Source organism: Cebus imitator, unplaced genomic scaffold, assembly GCF_001604975.1.
Source record: "Cebus imitator isolate Cc_AM_T3 unplaced genomic scaffold, Cebus_imitator-1.0 Scaffold41, whole genome shotgun sequence".
NCBI classification, from domain to species: domain Eukaryota; kingdom Metazoa; phylum Chordata; class Mammalia; order Primates; family Cebidae; genus Cebus; species Cebus imitator.
In genome coordinates, this window is record NW_016107356.1 from 7814959 (window position 1) to 7836770 (window position 21812).

Genomic DNA, 21812 nt, shown 5'->3' on the forward strand with positions numbered 1-21812 from the left:
GGTTGCTGGGATCCAGGCTTGTCTTTGTAGGAAGGTGGCTCTGGAGCCATGGGGCAGTCATCTGCTCTCTGATGGTCTATTCAGGTTTTCCCCAGGCCCACCCTGGCCTGTCTGCCCTCAGGTCCCTGCCTCACCCTTAACGTGCTCAGCTCTGTATCTGGGAGGGGGCAGTGGGCAGTCATGGGGGCTCTGTCAGCTGATACCCAGATGGGCTTAGCCAGTCAGGGCCCCACTGCAGGTCAGTGGAAAGGGAGAACCAAGTTATTTCTCTCCTTCTTCTTGGCCTGTAGAGGAGCCTCTGGCAGTGACCACATCTCCTGCATGGCTCGAACTTCCGTCAGACAGGTAGGCTACACTTCCAATTCTGTCACCCCTTTCTGTCCCCCTGACCTAGAGGTAGTGGTGGTCCCCAGCCATTATCTCTCTGTCCCCCAATCTGGCTTCTTGGAATTTTTTTAAAATTTGGAGAGGGAGTTTCACTCTTGTTGCCCAGGCTGGAGTGCAATGGCGTGATCTTGGCTCACTGCAGCCTCTGCCTCCCAGGTTCAAGCAATTTTCCTACCTCAACCTCCTGGGTAGCTGGGATTATAGGCATATGCCGCCAACACATCCAGCTTATTTTTGTATTTTTAGTGGAGGAAGGGTTTCACCATGTTGGCCAGGCTGGTCTCAAACTCTTGACCTCAGGTGACCCACCTGCTTCGGCCTCCCTAAGTGCTGGGATTACAGGCATCAGCCACCTTGCCTGGCTGACTTCTTGGCATTTCCAGCAACGCAGTTTAGCCCCTCTGTCCTCTGGTGAGCATACATCCTCCTTCCAAGCACAGAGTGGAATTGTGGCCCCTCCATCTTGGAAGTTAGGCAAGGTTATTGACTTGCTTTGGCTGATGCAATCAGAGTGAAAGTGACATGTGTCATGTGTCACTTCTGGATGGAATTTTAAGATGCAGTGTCAATATGCCATGCGCTTTTCTCCACCATGGCCATGGATGTGAAAATGCAGGCGGAGATGGAGCCTCTGAGACTGTGGGGGTCCCAGGGTGACCCTAGCATGCACAGTTCATGGCTGACCAGTGTGGACAGTGGCATGAGGGAGGAATAAATGTGTGTGTGCATGTATGTTAAGCTACAGGGATGTTTTTGTTATTGCAACATGACTTGGCCTCATGCTGCTGATATACACACACCTGCCCCATTTGTATCCTAGACAGGAGGAGATTCTTTCCCAAAGGGCACACTGACTGTGGACCAAAAATAACTCCAAACAACTGAAGCCTGTGCCTACCACTGTAAAACCCTAAACTCAATATATTTGCATTTGAACCAATTGTATCATGTCGTCAAATGACTCCTTCTACCACGTACATTTCCAGGCATGGGGTCTCTCGAAAGCTTTGCCAAGCCTCTCCCCTAAGCTCAACGTCCTTCCTTGTCCTCCACCACATCCCACTGGTCCCCACCTCTTTAATTCATTTCAGATCCACTCTTGTCTAGGCCCCCAGAACCTCCCAGCTCATGTGGTGTGCCAGCTCCTGGATTCTTTCGTCCAAGTGTGCCCAACCTGCAATCCACGCCATGATGCCTTAGTGGATTCCTTCCAAAATGCCGATCTTCTTTGAAACCTTAGGCACTGTCCCATTACCCATAGGAAAAACCCAAGAGACACACAGGCCCTTTTATGATCTGACCCCTCCTATCTGCCATCTGCTATCAGTGCTATGCTCTTCCCCCACCTCCATCCTCCCCCATGGCATTCTGGTACTTACAGTCCCACTGACTGCCTGGTGGAACCCTGATCACCCTTTGGGTGACTTTTTGATGCCGGAGCACATGAGGGTTTGTAAATGGAAAGCCTCGCAGCCTGCACCTGCACGCTGCAGTGACTTACAGGCTGCCTCCGCAAGAGCACATGCCACGTGCCATAGCTGTTACTCTCCTGCCTCCTTTGCCCCCAAATGTGGCACCTGGTGCAGGCAGGAGCCCTGTCTTTTTGTCTTTCTATGCATTAGCACAATGCCAGAGTTATAATAACCACCCCGTAAAAAGGGAATAAGTGATTAGAAACCACTCTGTTTTAACCGAGCTAATTTAGTGTGTGGTGATTGTAATTTGTTCTCTGTCTTCATTTCATCTGACACAAGAACATTTCAAATCTGTACTCAATTTGAGCTATTTCTTTAGTCCTAGGAGGAATTCCCTCTATTATCAAAGCAGACAGCCAAGACCTCTGAACCCCTCACAGAGCAGGTCCTTGGCTCTTTGCAGAAAAATAAAGCATGGTATATTTGCCTCTTTCTGGCTGGATAAAGATTCAGCCCCGGGAGCTACTCAGAATAAAGCTGCTGCTCTGTTATTTGTTTGGAAATGATGCTGAGTACCTCTTCTCTTCTCAATGTGGATGTGTTATGGTGGTGATTTCAAGGAGGACCATGCAGGAAAGGGATGGCCGGAGTAGAGTGGCTCATGAGGACAACAGCTAGGGATGCTCTGGCTGCAAAGGAAAAGCGAGGAGTGGGCATGCCCCAGAGAGGCTGGCAGAATGGAGACGGAAAGCAAGAGAGAGGAAGCCAGCTCCTTCTGCCAAGACGCAGGAGAGCCACAGGTAGCTCAGGTGGCCCCCACCTACTGATGCAGCAATGCACCGCAGACACGCAATTGATGTGGAGAACGGGACAGAAGTGTGGCTCTGGCTTGCAGCAGAACCCTTGGGGCGGGAGTGGGGGTGGGTTCTAGGGAAGGGATCCTGCAGCTGAGAGAAGACATCAGGGCCAAGTCCCCTGCCTGTCCAACACTTGCAATTCCAACACCGCACCCAAGACTAGATATCTGATTACAATTCCAATTATTAATGAAACCATGTGGCAAGACTCCTGTGCTGTATTTGATACATTCCCAGGACCTCTAAGGTTGGAGGGCAGTGATGTGTCAGCAGGCAATGACCATGAAGAAAATAACCTTTGGAAATTTATGTACAAACAGCCTGCAAAGTATTCCATGGAGACTGTGATTCAGCGTTCCTGGGCTATTTGCCTGCCTCTGGACATCTCTAATTTGTCACCATCTGAGAGGTCAGGACAGGGTCTACTAAGCTGTGTCACCTCTGATGATGGCATGGTTTGGGTCACTGTATGCCTGTTTATAGACAACATTGGGAGCCTCCGCTAGAGTCAGGCTTTCAGTTTCATTTCAGTCAGTGGGTGGAGTGGTAAAGTGCTGCTTACCAGTGGGCAAGCTGAGAGTCACCCTAACCCTAACCCTAACCCTAACCCTAACCCTAACCCTAACCCTAACCCTAATTCTAACCCTAACCCTTACCCTCCAGCATTAGCTTCTGGTTGCCCCATTTGGAACAGGGCTTCTGGTAGTCTAAATATGAAAATGTTTGTTGTGAAGATGCAAACAGAGATTAACATTTCAAAGAGTGGTGTTAGAAATTTGCCAGCCTTTGGAAACTTGAAAGTTCACGGGCTGTGAACTGGCACATGTAGTTTGCTAATTTTTAGATCCCATGGAACCTCTCTCTGTTAAAAGCTCTCCTGGCTGGGCACGGTGGCTTATGTAATCCCAGCACTTTGAGGGGCCGAGGTGGATGGATTACGAGGTCAGGAAATTGAGACCAGCCTGGCTGACATGGTGAAACCCTGTCTCTACTAAAAATATCAAAATCAGCCAGGTGTGGTGGTGCACACGCACACCTGTATCCCAGCTACCTGGGAGGCGGAGGCAGGAGAGTCGCTTGAACTTGGGAGGCGGAGGTTGCAGCAAGCTGAGATTGTGCCGCTGCACTCCAGCCTGGGCAACAGAACGAGATTCCATCTTTAAAAAAAAAAAAAAAAAGCTTTTCCTCCCTCCTCCTCTCCCTCTTTGCCTACCTGTCTTGTTTTTGCTCCTTGTAATTCTGTCTGTCCCCCTTAATGCCCCCTTCTCTTGAGCTTCCCTCATATACCATTCCTATCTTTTCTCTATATTTCTTTGGTGTTTTTGTTGTTTCTCTATCTTTTCTTCCACATTTACTTTTTTTCCTTTCTCCATTTTTTTCCTGATCCTTATCATGCCTGTCCTCATTTCAATAATGTGACCTAAAATATTTTAAAGCATTATTTTTTATTTATTAAAGTTACTTTCATTTTGTTCACAGCAAAGTCCTCAAAAAATAAAGCTGCTTTTAATCAAACATTTAACATTTATTAATGTTGATCGAACATTTAAAATCTCTCTCTTGCTTGCCCTTAAAAAATGATGGAAGTTGACTTTTTGGAGAAGGTTGATGTATGGCACGTAGCGGAAAGAAATGCACTTCCTTACTGCTCTAGAAGAAGACATTCCTTTCCCATTATGGTATTTGCTTAGCCATTGATGTGGCCAGCCATTTGCTAGCATGTGGACACCTAGGGTGATGGGAGAAGAATCTCTATCCAGTTCTAGTTAAACATAGAGATGTTCTAGTAACCAGATGGTTTTTGCTTGGCAGTTTAACAAGCAAAGTGTTTATTGGCTCTGGAAACCCATTCGGAGCATTGTGTTTTGGGTATTAATGGCTCTGTCTGTGTTTTTTCTTTTTCCAGAGTGTGGCCGTGGTTTATATTCCCATCAATTTTATTGTGTGGTAATTACATGTTAATTCTTTGCTCAGCCTACTGATAGAATCTCCTTACCTAATTATGTATTTCATTGTAGATTTCTATGTAAAATAAGTGTGTGGTATATTTAATTAGTCATGAGTTTAATTTAAATGAAATGTCTGGTATGTTGACCACATGATTAGCATTTTGTAGCATCTAAAGAAATTGCCCCACATCTTATATCTTTTATAATGTTCTGGATCTTTGTAAGGACCAATAAACTGGTACATTGGACATGATTCTAAGGTCTGTTCTCGACTTTTAAATTTCCTTATGCATTGAAAACATCTATGTGATCTTTTTCATAACAACAGAGCACACTGGAAGAATTGGCTATTCCCCGTCATCTACCCAAAGTTTTAGAATTCAATATTGATATAATTCTCTTAAAACAGCTGATTCACACACCAAAATCATTAGAAATATTGTCCAGGCAAACCTGAAACTTAAAACCAATAAATCTATTGGTAGTCAGGTGAAGAGCTCTTATTTAAATGTATCTGGAACCAATATAGAAAGAAAAATTAAAATACCTTTATCAGAAATATTAATCAGTCCAGTACCCTTACAATTCAGCTAGGTGAGTTAAAAAATAATATTCACTGAACTAGATTATCAATTTCTAAAAGAAGCCTTAAGAAAGCTGTTAGCATCATAACTCATGAGCAACAGCGTCTGATTTAATCCACCCAGACACTTGAGACTCAGTTCACGGACAATGATGTTTAGGTTCTAAGCCACTGATCCTCCTGTCCTTCAGAGAACCTGTGGTCATTTGTGTCGGTGAATTTGGACTTAGAGATTAGAATGAAATCTGCTCATGTGCTGTGGATTGTGAATTCATTGATAAGGTCCACGTTCTACTCCATATTTGGACAATACAGGCTGGTCCATTTTGCGATGGCACTGGCCACACTCATTCCAGGTGTGAGAAGAACACATCTCATCATTTTAGGATGCTTTCACTTACAGAGAACCAGTGACGTGGTTTGGCTGTGTGTCCCCATGCAAATCTCATGTTGAATTGTAATCCCCAATGTTGGAGGTGGGGCCTGGTGGGAGACGATTCGATTGTCAGGGTGGATTCCCCCTCAGTGCTGCTCTAGTGATAGTGAGTAAATGCTAGAGAGATCTGGTTGTTTAAAAGTGTGTGGCACCTGCCCTCTCTCTTCCTTTGTTCTAGCCATGTGACACGCCTGTTCCCTAGTTGCCCTCCGCCATGGTTATAAGTGTCCTGGGGCCTCCCCAGAAGCTGCTTAGATGCCGGGATCATGCTTCTTGTACAGCCTGTGGAACTGTGGAGCTAAATGAAACCGCTTTTCTTGATCAATTACCCAGTCTCAGTTATTTCTTTATAGCAGTGCAAGAATGGACTAATATAACCAGTTTGGGGTTCCTCGAACCAAGCTGTAAATTCTTTTAACGTTTTCAGTTTGCAAGACTACAGGTGGAAAAAAAGGACAGAGCTGAGAGCAGGGCAGGAGATGATATAGAAATAAGAGCAGAGAGAGGGGTGTCAGTGCTGAGGGTTTTTTAAAATTTACTCAGTCCTTTTGAGTTATCAAAGTGAAATTAGCATGTGTTTAAGACTTTTATAAAATGACACAGAGGTTTGGGGTCAGGAATGAAAGGAAATCAATGTAAACAACTTTTTAATGCTGTATTTTCTTGGTATGGGTGAATATTTTGGAATAAAGGTTCACTTACTATGCTACAGATTATAGTCTCATGATTTGAGGAGGAAGGTGCATAGTTAAACATGGGTGACATTAATAGTTAATTTTTGCAGACCAGATTTAATAAGGTGTTCATGGAGAAGTGTTGGTAAGCCTCCCTTGTATCTTTACATATGAAATCTATCACCAGGAGAAATTTCTGTTTTTCAAAGGAAAAAATATGCCTTCATGGTTTGTTTCATATTCATATAGTCTTTAATATTTAGACTTCGACATAGACAATTTAACTTCTCATTTGCAGGAAGCTCTGAATTCCACGTCCCTTTTTTGTTTGTTTGTTTGTTTGATTTTTTGAGACTGGGTCTCGATCAGTGGTCTAGGCTAGAGTGCAGTGATGTCATCTCGGCTCACTGCAACCTCTACCTCCTGGGTTTGAGTGATTCTCCTGCCTCACCCTTCCAAATAGTTGGGATTAAAGGCGTGAGCCACTAAGCCCAGCAAAATTTTTGTATTTTTAATAGAGACAGGGTTTTACCATGCTAGCCAAGCTGATCTCGAACTCCTGACCTGAAGTGATCCACCTGCTTCAGCCTCCCAAAGTGCTGGGATTACAGGCATGAGCCACTGTGCCTGGCCCCCTTTCCTCTTAAAAATGCTTGTGTATCCTGTTTATTTAGTTTAAGAGCACTGTAATGCTATGATCAAAATCTAAATCATTACAAGGTACTATTTACATTGCAAGCACTCTATTTTTTAATAGTTCTGTCTGAAATTTCTAAACTACACCGGAAAGGTTTAACAATGATTTATCATTCTTTCTTCTCTTTAGAGATCATCCAGCCCATGGAATAGATGCCCAGAAAAAACTTCAGCTGACTTTGACTAAACCTCCTAAAAGGTTGAAATTATTATGGGTCCCAAGCCCCAATGCAATGTTACAAATAAATCTATTTTTATTCTTTAGTTCCATACTGTGGGTAACAGCTTCAGCACAGAACTTGACCTCAAGCAAGATGAATTCCGAATAACGCATAAAGTAACATCAACACGATGCAGTATGTGTGAAACAGATCCGTAAGAGCGAAAGAGAAGGACAAATTAGCTCATCGCACGGATGTCTTTTTTGTGCGATTTTGCATTTTCCCATTCAAAAACAAAAATAAATAATAAATTTGAAGCTACTCACTCATGGATTCTGTCAGCTTGGCCATTGCTGCAATTTCTTCTTTGCGCTTTTCCTGTAGGTGAGAAGAAAAGACAATTATCTATAAAACATGTCTTAGATACGAATTGATTTAATTGTCATTTATAACTAGATCGCTCTTCCTTCTTTTTCCTAGGTCAGTATTTGGTTTCCAATAATCAAAAGAATAAAAAACCCACACTACAGTTATATTATCAGTCAGTCACGGAAAACAGATTTTTAGGGCATTAAAAAGCTTCCCATTGCTCTTGAAAATGAGCATCTGTCACACTTATCTTGGATATATGTAATTGGTGACGCACGACCAGTTTTCAAAACCTCTTTGACACTGGATTTTTGACATCCATGTGCCAAATCTTTTTCCTCTGTTTTCCTCCATTGAAGCTTTCTTGGTATTTTTGGAGCTGATATTTTTGTATTCATTTGGTTTCCTCTTTCTAAAAAACTAAATAGATTTTATACATCTTTCTTTGTCTTACTTTTTGGGTTCCTGGAGCCTTTTAAAAGTTGTAAGTTTTGATGGGTTTATAACCTTATTGATTTTGGGCTGAAAACATTTTGTTTTAACTGGGATATAGGTTATAATCCACTGAGTTTGGGAGCCAGAATAATACATACAGAAATTGAATCTGTCCTTATTAAAAAATAATTTTGGAGCTATTAAGAATACTGGTCATCTCTACTGAAAAGTTCTCTTCAATTTCTTCACAGTTCTTTGGGCTTAATTTCTTTGTGTTGCTAACATATGTAGTAACTGAAACACTGCCCACCATTATTATACTTTTTTTGCAGACTTGTTTTTCTGTGAAACTAAAATATGTTCATTATATAAAAACTGCAGAAAAAATTAAAAATGATAAATCTAACGCCATCCCGAGGAAATCATGGTTACATTTTGGTGACTGCTTCCTAGACCTATTTCTTTACCTGTGCATATTTACAGATATGGGAATAGGATCCTATTTTCATAGAGATAAGTATCTTTACTATACACCTTTGTATTGAAGCAACTTTTTCACTTAACATCATATCACACATTCTTCTACATCAATAACGGTAGAATACATCATCTTTTAAAAATGACTGCATAGTATTCATCATGGGTTATATCATCATTTCCTTTACCACATCCCATTTAATTTACTTAGAATTTTTCACTACTTCATAAAACACTGGGATGAGTGTCTTGGAACCTATATAGTTGTGTGCTTGGCCTGTGCAAGTTATTTTATGAGGATAAATCCTGAGGTGAGGTATGGCTTTGTCAAAAAGTCTAAGCATTAAAAATTCTGACACAGAGTGCACAGTTGTCCCCCACAGAGGTTGTACTTGACAGTATATAAAAGTGTTCGGTTCCTTACATTCTTGCCAACTTGCCAGTGGCACTAGCATTTTTGCTCCCTAATCTTTGTGAAATCAACAGGCAGAACACATTATCTTGTTATTTTACACTGTTGTCTTTCTTTTTCTGACCTTTTGTGTATGGATGACCATGGTGTTCCTTCCCATGTCATCGTTACGAGGTTTGCTCATGGTTTCATGTTGCTGTGTTTCAGCCCCTCTGCCATGAACATTTTAGTGCTCAGAAGGCCAGGGTGGTATTTACTTCTCTCCCTGTCCCTGGTACAATGCTGAGCGCAGTCTAATGGTTTGGCCAACACTTGATGTGTCACGGCTTGGGTGTTGTAGTATGGTTAGCAAGATCATCATTCATCCTCCTTGTGACACTATTCTCATACTGGAAAGGTATGCTTTGATTGAATGACAACAAATACCTTCGCACCTGGCAAGTGTTCTTGATTTCCACGGTCCTGTATTCATGACAACGAAATCAGGACGCCACCTCTTACTTAAACTAATAATTGCCCTTGAGAACAGAAGGAGCTAAAGAGCTGTAATCTACCAACCTCCTTGCGGTGGCATTTGGCCCGTGATATTTAGCCTACCACTTGGGTTACGTCAACATGCAGAGAAGCAGCATGGTACGGGCCAGTAGAGACGCTACGTGTCACGTCACAGAGCTGAATAAGACAGGCAGAGAGGAGCCTCTCACACAATGCTGGTTCATGCAAGTGTGCACGGCGGCTGCTCACCAGTCGACCCCAGCGGGTTGTGACAATTCAGGCATAAAAGCTGTTACGCGTCAGAGACTCAGCGAGGCTGGTCCCAGAGCTTGTTCTGTCTCTGTGTGTCCCGTCACTGACTCTCAGCTTCCCCTAGTAGCCCAGATCTGCTGTGCCGATCCCTCCAGCTGGACTGGCTCTCCTTGTGTCCTGGCTCTCCTTATGTCCTAGTCTGTGACTTGAGTTCCCCACTTTCTAGCTCCATGCTCCATCAGTCCTTACTCTAGATCACAGACCTCTTCAGCTTGACCCTCCTCTGATGGCACCAGCAGTGAGACCCCCCCCCATTCCCAACACCAAACCACAGGTGTCCAGATTCCAGGCATTATATTCTTAACAAGGCCTGTTTAGTGTGTGTTTTCTTGTGTGTATGTGTGTCACCACTTTATCTCTTGTGACCTAAGGACTCTGCTACATTCTGGGTCCCAGTCCTGCCGGTGTACCCACCTTGCAGCTATTTTTGTTCAGATGTGCTGGATATCTTGGTCCTGGAGATGTCAAATACCGCCTGGACCAGCCATTTCCTTTTCCCTGTAGTTAAATGGAATCCTCTGTCATTAAGTGGGGAGAGGCTCCTAAAATCCTAAATACAGCTCTCCCAGACTGACTCATCTATATCATAACTTATGGTGGAAATCATGGCATATGTTTTGGTGTTAGTAGTTTAGTTATTCTATTGGATGTCTCTAAACTCCTTCTGTCCTTCCTCATTATCAGAAAGTTGATGTTTGCAGTTACACGACATGTATATCCAATAAAGCATTTACATTTCATTCTTGATCCCAAGCAAATTCTCCTTATTCTAAAGCCAAGAGTTTCCTTCACAGCAAATTTCCTGGTTGTTGGATTTACATTACTGGGAAGAAATTTAGAATTATAGCATATTAAAATTGGAAGCGATTCTTTTAGAGATTGTCGAGTCCAATGCCATAGTGATGCAGTTGATGAAACGGAAGCCCAGGGAAGGGTGTGACATGCCAGGAAATGATTTAGATGGAGCCAATCTCTTCCCCTTATCCACAACCTCTGCTCTCCCAGGAATCTCAAGGCCCATCAAACATAAGCCCATTTAGCCAAGATCCCTTACACAACAGTCCCTGTGCTGTGTTGAAGTTTCCTAGATCTGCCATTTCTATGTTGAGTATTCCCATCCACAACAATGTCCCTAATTTCCATGAATGGCTGGCAGTGCCCAGATTGGCACATTTTGCCCTGACCTCTCCACGGAACCCCTGCTCACCACCTCTTCTTTCTTCCTCGGCCCCTCATATTTTGCATATTTTAAAGTTGGTCTTCCCTCCCTGCACTCTACTTAGACTATTAACATTGCCTCCACCTGCTTCGAGCCTCACCTGCAACCCTGAAGTTTTATTATGAAATAGTCCCGATCTAAAACACAAACCTGACGTGGCTTTTTCCTGCTTGAAATCCACCAGTGCTCCTCTAGCAAGTGAGCATGCAGTCCTTGTTTTCAGCCGAGGCCCCTGGACTGATGGTTCTTTCTTCTCCATTCATACCTCAGGTCCAGCTCCATGCAATCCACAACCATTTTCTAGCTCCTGGCCTTGGCAAGCACTATTCCCTTTGCTTAGACACTCCAAATTCCACTTCATTCATGTCCTCTCCAAATTCACCCCTAAAAACTCCACTGGATACCACCCAGTCTCTGCTGGTTGCCCCACTCTTTCTGACCATTTTCCTGAGTTTTGTCTTTAGGTTTGTTTATGCACAAATGCACCCATGTGTCACACTGCATAATTTGTTATGGCATCAAGGGACTCTGGAAGCTTTGGAAAATTCCAAAGCCCCATCTCAGTAGCCTAATCTGGTGGCTTCTGCCAGTCCGACGGTCACGGCTGGGAGGCAGTGTGTGGTAGACCAGAAGCCTGGACCACTAGCCCTCCCTAGGAACCTGGACGAGTTGTTTTACTTTTTGGGCTACTGTTTCCTGGTCTGCTCATTTCAAAAGTGATCTGCTGCTTGCTGTTTTCTGCCCGGTCTCCCATCCCTTATGCCCATGGAAGTCAGCCACATGAAGAGGATGCCTGAACATGCTTGATAGACTGTGACTATTGGTGGTATTTTAAGGTGAAAAAGATATGTTTGCTTCAAGAAGTTGTGTTAAAAATCTTTCCCTGGGGGAGCCAAGGGTTTTATATCAGAGGTAATCATCTCATGTTCTTTTAAAACGAAAAGAAAATCAGAAATGCAGGAATTATACTTGTTGGGAGAGAAGAACTTACTTTGCCCTGAAAAATGTTTTGTTCTTGCCTTACTGTGTCTATCCCACTTGGATGTTCTTAGAGAGTGGGGAGGAGAGAAAGAGAGCACCTGGGAGGGGGCGGGGGTTGGGGAGAGAGAAAGAGCAGGTATATGAGTTTGGAAGCCTGGGTCTAGGGAGGTGTTTGTTCTGGCTTTACCACTTCTTATCTACTTAGTAACTAATCTTGCAAGCTCTAATTTTCCCATCTGTAAAGTGGGGATAGGTGGAATTTGCACTGCCTGATTCGCAGGACTGTTAGAGGAACAAATGAAACAACGTATATAAATACACTCAAGTGTAATGTCCATGCCTGGGTCTGTAATCATTATTCCCTTTGGCTTCTGTGTGGGGACCCAGAGTTAGAACCTGTTCTTGCTATTTGAGGACAAATATTGACCTCTAGCCTTTGTGCCAAAAATAACAGAGCAATTTTCCCTGAAGTTAGCAAGATCCACGGCTGCCAGCCTCTCAGGGGACTACTCATCAAGAGTGTCAACAGCTGGTCACTATGCAACCCACACCTGCATTTCCACACTCCTGCTCCAGATACAAGGGCTCCAGAACCTAGGCACACTGCTTGGAAGAGCTATGCTGTTTTGCTCTAGGATGCACTCCACCTGAAGTTGTATTCTTGTACATTTAGTGGAAGGCATTCACAGACACATCGAATGTTTGGGGGAATCATAATGATATGTTTGAGCAAAACATGTCCACAGATGCTGAAAAAAAAAGTTAAGTGTTTTGTTTAAATTGTATCAAACTCCTCGGGTGGAGCATTGACTTTCAGGGGCAATGGGTATTTAATTTTCCGTCTGAACTTTATTCCCTCTGTCACACCTGGGGAAGTAAATAAAGGCTCAGCAATTTGCTTGGGGTGTGTGTGTGTGTGTGTGTGTGTAATTTACACTCACACATCTGTTTCAGCTAAAGAGAGTATGGCTTTCTACTGACACCATGCCAGCTATATACGTCTCTCTATGGTCTAAAATGAGAGAGGTGCTTTTAGTGAGGGCAATTATAACAGTCTGACTGTAGCTCAGAGCTAAGGCTGAGACACTGTGTGTGTGTAATGTTGTGTGTGAGGGAGAGAAGAGGATGGGGAAGAGGAGACTGATTCATGAATGCAGGGCTTCTAGAGAGGGTAGAAAGGGTTTTTTTTTCTGCTGCTGGGGCTCCCTCAGACAGAGGACAGGAGCTGGCAGAGCCCAGCAAGGTCTGCAGTTTCGGCGGTGCTGCCTTGCTTTCTGATACCCAGAGGCAGGCTTTAAAGGATGAGGGGGAAACTCATCATGGTTGATATATTTCAAACTGGTTATATTTGCATCTCAGATATTTTTATCTCTCTAAAATGTGTGCTTGTATTCATCAGAAAACTGTGATTTTTTTTTCCAAAATACAACCATTTAAAGAAACATTTATGCAAAGTAGGAAACGATAAAGCCATTTTATGAACTTAGTATCCTCCACAGGGCCTTACCTCTGGTGAAACCAGGAGCCCTCAAACCCCTACCCTGTTTTTCATGTTTTCTACAAATGCACCAGCCTCGGCCCCTCCTCACCTTCCCCCCTCCTCTTCCCTGACATGGGGCGATGGCAGGTCATCCGAGGACTGATTTAAATGGAAAATGCCACATCCTCAGATAGCCAAGCAAGTGAGTGTTCTCTTAGTACGACATCATTTCTATTGCCTTGAGTGGCTGCTGAAAAATATAGGCCACAGCATTTGAGAATCACTAATTAGCTTTTTGCCCAATGAAAAATAAATGGAAATGAGTAGCCAGTATGCAAGTATGGTTTGGGGCAATATAAATATAAAATACATAAGCATGTAACAATATGAAGATACATAAAAATAGTAATCCCTAATGTTTACTTCCCATTTATACAGCCTATCACTGCATTACTACAGTAGAAGCCTGTGAAATAGGTACTGTCATCTCCACTTTGGGAAGATGGAGAAGTCGAGGCACAGGGAGGTTCAGCAGGTCGCTCCAGATCACACGGCTGGTAAAGAGTAGAGCTGAGCATCAAGCCCAAGAAGTCTTCCTTTAGCACCTGCATCCTGCACCACGGTGCCACCTGCATCCCTAAAAACTGGTGAGAAGTCCTAGAAATGAAGGCCATTAGCACTGAAGGCAGCAGTGAGAATCCAGGTCTAAGATCCTTCTTCAATTATCCGATGCTGAAAAATGTATTGATGTGAACAAGATGAGTACTAGATAGAATGGCATATCCAGGTAAAGCTGGCTTGACGCCTGCCTTCAGAGAGCTTCCAGTTTGGTCAAGAAGGCAAGAGGTATAGAGAAATAGCTGCAATATGTGGTATGAAGGGGAAAACACTAGAAAAGTTCTACAGGACATTGATGGAAAGAGGAATGGAGGGAACGAAGAGAGGCGGGCAGAGGGGGGAGGAGGGGAGAGAGAGAGAGATAGAGAGAGAGAGAAAGAGAGAGAAAGAGAGGGGGGAGAGAGAGAGGAGAGAAGTCAGGGGGAGAAAGAAGGGGAGAAACAGAATAGAGACAGAGAATGAGACTGGAGAGAACGTAGTTCTAACTCACAGAACCAGGGCGTGCTTTATGGAGGAAATAACTTGTGAAGGAGGGGAAGAAGAGTGATGGGAGAAGGGAGGGCAAGGAAGAATATTCCAGGTGGAGAAACGGCATGAGGAAAGGTGGGGAAGCTTGGTGCGTGAGAGCAGCACGTTGCAGGGGGACTGAGGCTTGGTGTGAGAAGAAGAGCGGGAGGCTGGCACAAAAAAATGAGAATGTAAGCCCTGGAGGGGCATGGAGGCCAGGCTGAGCCACTCCGGAGGGAGGCTGGGGCTGGAGTTGCTGTGAACCAGCAGGGGGAGGAAGGTGCCTGTGTGAGTACTGTGGCAACCCACCCTTGGTGAGTCAAGGAAGCGGGTGGGAGATGTGGAGGCAAAACCCAATGAGTGTGCTCTCTTGCAAGCCCAGGGACTGGGGGAGGGGGGGCGGGTTGAACGGTTAAGAACTTGCCTATCAGGATGGGGTACAATTTTTTTAGTGTAAAGTTAATTTTCACCACTGATATACTCAGTTAAAGCATCTAAAATATTCTGAAATTGTCATGATTTAATTTGGGATAAAAACATCTGTGGGGTGTGCGTGAAGGAGGAGGTGACATTCTCCCTGGGCAGGCCGTGCAGGATGCTTTTGGTGAGAAGGCCCTCTATGTAATAAGGCTCAGAGCCTTAGCCTCACCAGACATCCTTTCTAGGCTCCTTATGTACAAGTCACCCTGCCTGGTTTCTTGTGCTTCTATAATTGTGGCCTTGTTGACCAGACCAGGGAGGCTCCTCATACACTGAGGTATGAGGATATCTCACAAAGATAAATCAGATTCAAAGTTAAGCTTGTACTAACAGTGGCTTAATTCCTTTGGGCTTCAGGGTGAATTTGTAGGTGGCAGGAGAGGCTTTGAGCATTGCCCTGGGTGCTTTCTTGAAAGCATGTTGAGCACATGAACTTCTAAGAGTGATGGGTAGCAGAGACATGAGTTAGAAAACTGCTGGACTATGCAACAATCTTGCATGTTCTTCACATGTACCCCAAAACCTAAAACGCAATAAAATAAATAAATGGGAAGAAAAAAAAAGAAAACTGCTGGACTCCATGGCTGCCAGTTTCTCCAAACCCAACTCTGTGTGCATCCTCCCTGGCTTGAAATCCTGTGGCACAAGCTCTTGACTTTCAGCATCAATATCCAGACAATGTTTCACGAATTTCCCCAGGGTAGTTGGTTTCTTGGAATATTGGTGCGTGACTCATTTCTCCTTTCCTAGAGCTCCCGGAAATATTGTAAAATATAGGACAAGCATCATCACCAAAGACCTATCAGGAAATTTTCTTTGAAGAAAATATTAAGCGAGACTGCAGGGAGACACTGAGGATGTCCAGGTAACTGGAACATACAGAGCCCATGCCCACAGCAGGCAAGCATGTGCAGTCTTTTCCCAGGCAGGTACCTCTGCTTCCAGGATGCACCTACTCTAGGTTTGGTCCCTGGCTTCCCAGGACTCAATCACAGTGCTGAATCTTGGAAACAGGCAGGAATTTCTCACTGGTCTCATGACACTCCATCTATGGTCTCTTTTCTGGTTCAGGATCCCTCTGAGGCTCTTGTCTTGCCTCCAGGGTGATCTTCCAGACATCCTAAGCCTGGCAGTGGCCAATTCCTCTCCCATCTGCCTTTGTCCAAGCCACAAGCATTGCCAAACCATCTCTATTTCTAAAAGGAAAAGGAACAGATGCCATATTTGTTCCTTTCTTTCCTCTTTACTTTTCCAGGTTACCCACACTCCAAGTTCTATGCAAACTGAGTCTTCCAACGTCCACTCTGAACTCCCAGCTCCTTGCATTCCGGGGCTTGCCTAGACCCTTCCTTTCCAGCCATGGCCTCCACCTACCTCTCCAGGCTCATTGCTTATCACTTCTACACTATGCTCCTGCCTGACTAGCTCCTTTGGTCCCCGAACACATGGCATTGATTCATCTCTCGGTTCAGGTCTCACTTCCTGTTTGACGTTCTCCCTGGCTACCCTGTTCTGAGTGCCCATCCCCTCTGTATCTTAGCGACTGTGTGTATTGTGGATGTAGGACTTGTCATTCTTAGAGCCATGACTTACAAAGTAACAGAGCAAGCCAGAGGAAATAGTCTTGACAACTCCAGGAGCAACTAAAACACTATAAAGGATGAATTCCTCTGTTTCCAAAGAGAATAAAACATAATACCAGATCACAACCAAAGGATGCACAGAATGAACGGAATTTCCCTGAGCAGCTGTGAGTTTCCTGACATGAGATGCTGACCAGTCATTTGTTCAGAATTTTCAGAAGAATTTCTGCCTCAGAAAGTAGTGCAATAAAATGATCTGTAAGAGCTCTTCTAAAATGGTTTCAGGGATGCAGTGAAAGTTCAAGGGAAATAAATCCCTGATTCTTTGTACTTTTCTTCATATGACATTCTTTCTTTTATTTGATCAGAGGTGGGTGGTAGGGTGCCAGGGATCAGGTGGGAGTGATGATAGGGGCAGGATGGCAGGCCTGAAGGTGAGACTGGTTAGTTACTTTGACATATAAGGGATACTTAGAGCAGGGGTCCCAACCCCCAGGCCATGGACCAGTACTGGTCCGTGACCTCTTAGGAACTGGGCTGCACAGCAGGAGGTGAGCAGTAGGTGAGTATTTCCACCTGAGCTCCACCTCCTGTTAGATCAGTGGAGACATTAGATTCTCATAGGAGTGTGAACCCTATTTGAATTATGCATGTGAGGGATCTAGGTGGTGCACTCTTCATGAGAATCTAATGCCTGATGATATGAGGTGAAACAGTTTCGCTCTGAAACCATCCCCAGCCCCTCTTTCTGCCCCTGGTCCATGGAAAAATTGTCTTCCATGAAACTGGTCCCTGGTGCCAAAAAGGCTGGAGATGGCTGATTTAGAAAATAATCACCTGGCCCAGCAGCTTGACCCTGTTTTAAGGAGTCACTCAAGCCCAGTGGTGAGCTTGGTATGGTCACTAGAATGCCTTATGCTTGTCTAATGATGTAATGTTGTATTAGGGAGCCCCAAGGAAAGGTGCCGTGGTGGACTCTGGTTACCATGGTGCTCAGTTATCTCCAGCCTTTTAACTTCTGCCTATAGCTTCCATTGACAGGAATGAACCCTAGGGAAGCCTAGGGTTATGCATGCTGCTGTGGGACTATTTGTCACAGTTCAAGTTTCACCTTGAGAACTGGCTAGGTTGCAGTGAAGAGTAAGGAACTGATCGATCGATTGATTGATTCATTCACTGAATCATGGCTCAGCCTGTGTGATTCTATGAAAATGCACAGCCTCTGGGAGGGCCATGATCAAGTTTTGTGACAGGAGGTTTAAGCCTAAACTGCCCAATACTGGATAACCCATGTTAACCAATATAAGCCCCCTAATTAGACAGGGAGCTCAGTGGGGCATGATAATGGCTGCTTCCCAAGCCAGACCATTTTGGGCACTGCCAGTATCCAGGGAAGTGGCGTGGATTCCTGTTCTCAGGACAGGAGACTATCCCTGCTGAACTCTGACATAGCATTGTCAACAGAACAGCACAGAGCTCCAGTTATTGGAATAACCCCAGGAAGCGAGCTTGTTTCATATGCATGCAAAAAAGTGTAGGGTGCAGAAAGATGTGCTCTTCAACCTCTCATCTGTATCGATAGTTATAAAAGAAATTAAGTCAGGGGAATATTTTTTAAAATGTTCCTTTGAGAAATTCAATTTTATAACCAAATGTGACATTTACTGGAGTTGGAGACTGAGGAAAATTTTCAGATAGAAACTAAATTATTTTCTTGTGCTTCTTGTCACATGTTTTCAGCTTAAACTTCTGTTTGGATAGAGGAGGGAAGGGAGAGAAGCTGACCCTTTGTTAGGTATCTAGTAACTGATTCTCAGCAACAGAGATCTCTGAGAAGGGAAATGAGGAACACCACTCTAATCTCTGTTGCCTTTTGTCTCTTCTTTCTTTTGATCTATTTACATTTAATTTCTTCACTTCAGCTCTGGGAAAGATGACGTAGATGGATTTTTTTCCTATTTCTCTCACTAAGTACAACTAAAAAATCCTGGACAATATATATATAAGACAAACTTGAGTTGACTCTGAAAGGTGAATAGAAGAAGGCATACCAGCTAGGGAGCTTGGGATCTGAGGAATAACACAGGAGTGAGTTCTCTGAGGTTTTTTTTTTTTTTTCTGCATTGTTTATAGCTGATTGGATACTGGAGATGCCAGCAACTTGGAAATGTCAACAGATGCAGACAAAAACGCCCCAAGCCTGAATTCTTTAGCTAAAGACCTAGGAAAGAGGTAGTCTAAGAAGACAGAAAATTTTGGACAATAACCGCTATAGCCAAACACTAAAGAAAAATCAGCAATCCCACTTGGAAGGCAAAGGCTGGGTGGGAAGCTTAGGCTTCCACTCTTATCAGGCTATAATGCTGCACCCAAATCTGTTGCCAGGATGATCTCAGTGAAGATAGAGTGGAAATTCTGAATTTTCCTTCTTGCTGAAAGATAATGAGACTCCCTAGAGACCACATGGGGAGCCTGGCCCTTTATACAGTTCTGGTAATACCCACAGGGGAGGTATTAGAAGAAGGCCAGTATAGAGTCAGGATATTCACCACTACCCAGCTGTAACAAGGTCACTCTTGCAAAGAGATCACCATGGGAAGTAGTAAAGAGGTGCCCCCTCCTGTCCCAGCCATGATGGTGTTGCTGGAGGCACAGAGGGGATCCTGAACCTTCAGTGCCATTCAGCAGTAACAAGGATGACACCCTACTAGTGAGCAATGAGGTGGTTCCCCCCTTAACTCTCCAGAGTGATGTCAGAGGAGGCCTACTATAGGATTTAAATAAGACCCAGAATCTTATAACACCAAAAATGTCTAGGTTTCAGTAAAAAATTACCTGTCATACCAACAGAAATCACTAAAACTGAAGACAAAAGACGAGTATCAACACTGATATGACCCAGATTTTAGAGTTATATGAGGAGTTTAATGCAGCCATCATAAAATTTCTTTAACAAGCAAGTACAAAAATAAAAAAAAAAAGTCCTAACAAACAAATAGTAAGCCTCAGGAATCAATCAGCAATTATGGAGAAGAAATAGAAAAAAATTCAGAACTAAAAATTATAACTGAAATAAAATACTCAGTTGATGGACTGAATAGCAGGGTAGAGAAGACAGAAGAAAGAAACAGTGAAGTTGTTGACAGAACAATAGAAATTATAATCTGGATACTAGAGGGAAAGTAGACTTAGAAAACTTAACAGAGCCTTGGGAACATGTGGGGCTGTAATAAAAGATCCAACCTTTATGACATAGAGTATCAGGAGGAAAAGAAAGAGAAGATGAGATGGAAGAAAGTATTCAAGGGAATAATGGCTGCAATTTTTTTCAAATTAAAAAAAAAACACAAAACCCTACAGATCAAAGAAGCCAAATGAAACCCATGTAAGAAAAATCCAAGGTAATTCACTGAGAGACACATAATAAACTTCTGAAAACTAAAGAAAAAGAAAAAAAAATCATGAAATCAGCTAGAGAGAAGTAATACATTGTCAATAAGGAAAGGTAATTCAAATGACAGTGGTTTGCTACACAAAAACTGTGGAGGCCAGAACAACAATTTTCAGCTCAGAATTCTATACCAGGAAAAACATCTTTCATGAATTAAATGAAAATCAAGGCACTCAGTCATTTTCGGAAAACAAAAAGAATTTGTTACCAGCAGACCAACCCTAAAAGAAAAAAAGTTCTCTCAACAAAAAGGAAATAATAAAGGAAGCAATCTTGGCACATCTTAGAGGTAGAAAGGACTTGGAAAGAGAAAATATATAGGCAAACACAGTAGACTTTTCTTGAGTTTTCTAAATTATGCTTGATGGTTGAAACACACATTATAGCATGGTCTAATGTAATTCTTAATATATGTAGAGGAAATATTTAAGATGACTATATTTTAAATAGAGAAAGGGAAATGAATGTAAAGGGAGCTAAGATTTCTATGTTTCCCTTGAATTGGTAAATATTAACAGTAGTAGTAAAGATATATACATACATATACATATACATATATAAATTACATTGTGTGTATATGTACATATATACATATACACACAATGTAATTCTTAGAACAGCCACTGAAAAAACTAGAAAAGGGATATATTAAAAAATACTACAGCTAAATCGAAGTTGAATTTTAAAAATATCAAAGTAGCCCACAGAATTTCAGAAAAAAATCCCGGATAATCGAAACAAAAACAAATAGAAAACAAAAAGTTAAATGGACAACCTAAGCCTTAACATGCTATTAATTATATTAAACATAAATGGTCCAAATAAACAAATTAAAAAACAGAGATTAGCAGAGTGTATAAAAAGCAGCTCCAACTACATACCATTTTAAAAAACTCACTTCAAATATAATGGTATGGGTAGACTGAAAGTAAAAAGATAGAAAGAGATGTACCATACAAACATCAATTAAGAAACAGTGTGGGAATATTAGTATACAAATTAGACTTCAGAGCAAAAAAAAATATGAGAGATGGAGAAAAAAATACACAATAATAAAGATTCAATCATGGAGAATATTATGTTAAGTGAAGTAAGCCAGGCATAGAATGACAAATATTATATATTTTCACTCATATGTGAGAGCTAAAAAATTGATCTAATGAAGTAATGAGTAGAATGGTAACCAGAAGCCTGGAAGGGCCAGGAGGGGGATACGAGAGGTTGGTTAATGTGTACAAAAATACAGTTAGATAGAAAGAATAAGCTCTATTGTTTGACAGCACAGAATGACTACAGTTAATGATACTGTATTGTGTATTTCAAAATAGCTAGAAGAAGAATTGAAATGTTCCCCACACAAAGGAATGACAAACGTTTGAGGTGATAGATATCTCAATTACCCTGATTTGATCATTATACATTGTATGTATCAAAATATCACATGTGATGTTCATAAATATGAACAACTATTAAGTGTCAACAAAGTAGGGGGAGGATCCAAGATGGCCATTTAGGAACAGCTCGGGATTTCAGCTCCCAGTGAAAGCGCAGAGGGTGAGTGGACACTGCATTTTTATTGCCCACAGACTAGGCAATTCCCAGGCAGAGGAGCTCCACAGGTCACCAGCGCGGCTGTTTTGGCCTGTTTCGGCCAGCGCGGCTGTGCTGGCCAGCACCGCTGCTTTGCCCCGCGCGCTGCTTTGCCCCGCGTGGCTGCTTTGTCGGCACCCCAGAGCAGCAGTTCTCTGTACAAAATACACCGGTCTGGGTGCCCTTTTGGCTGGCGATTGGAGCCACGGGAAGTCGCCCATTCGTCTGTTTAAAAAGGGGACTGA

The 21812-nt window shown here is 43.0% G+C and overlaps 1 protein-coding gene across 1 annotated transcript in view; it reads right to left on the minus strand.

Moving 5' to 3' along the window:
• The window catches only part of KCNJ6 (potassium inwardly rectifying channel subfamily J member 6), a 298664-nt gene that overhangs the window by 208410 nt on the left and 68442 nt on the right, over positions 1-21812 (minus strand). The window contains exon 2 of the mRNA XM_017526247.2: positions 7485-7536. Coding sequence (XP_017381736.2) covers positions 7485-7509 — 25 coding nt within the window. The 5' untranslated portion in view covers positions 7510-7536. The remainder of the gene's footprint in view (positions 1-7484; positions 7537-21812) is intronic.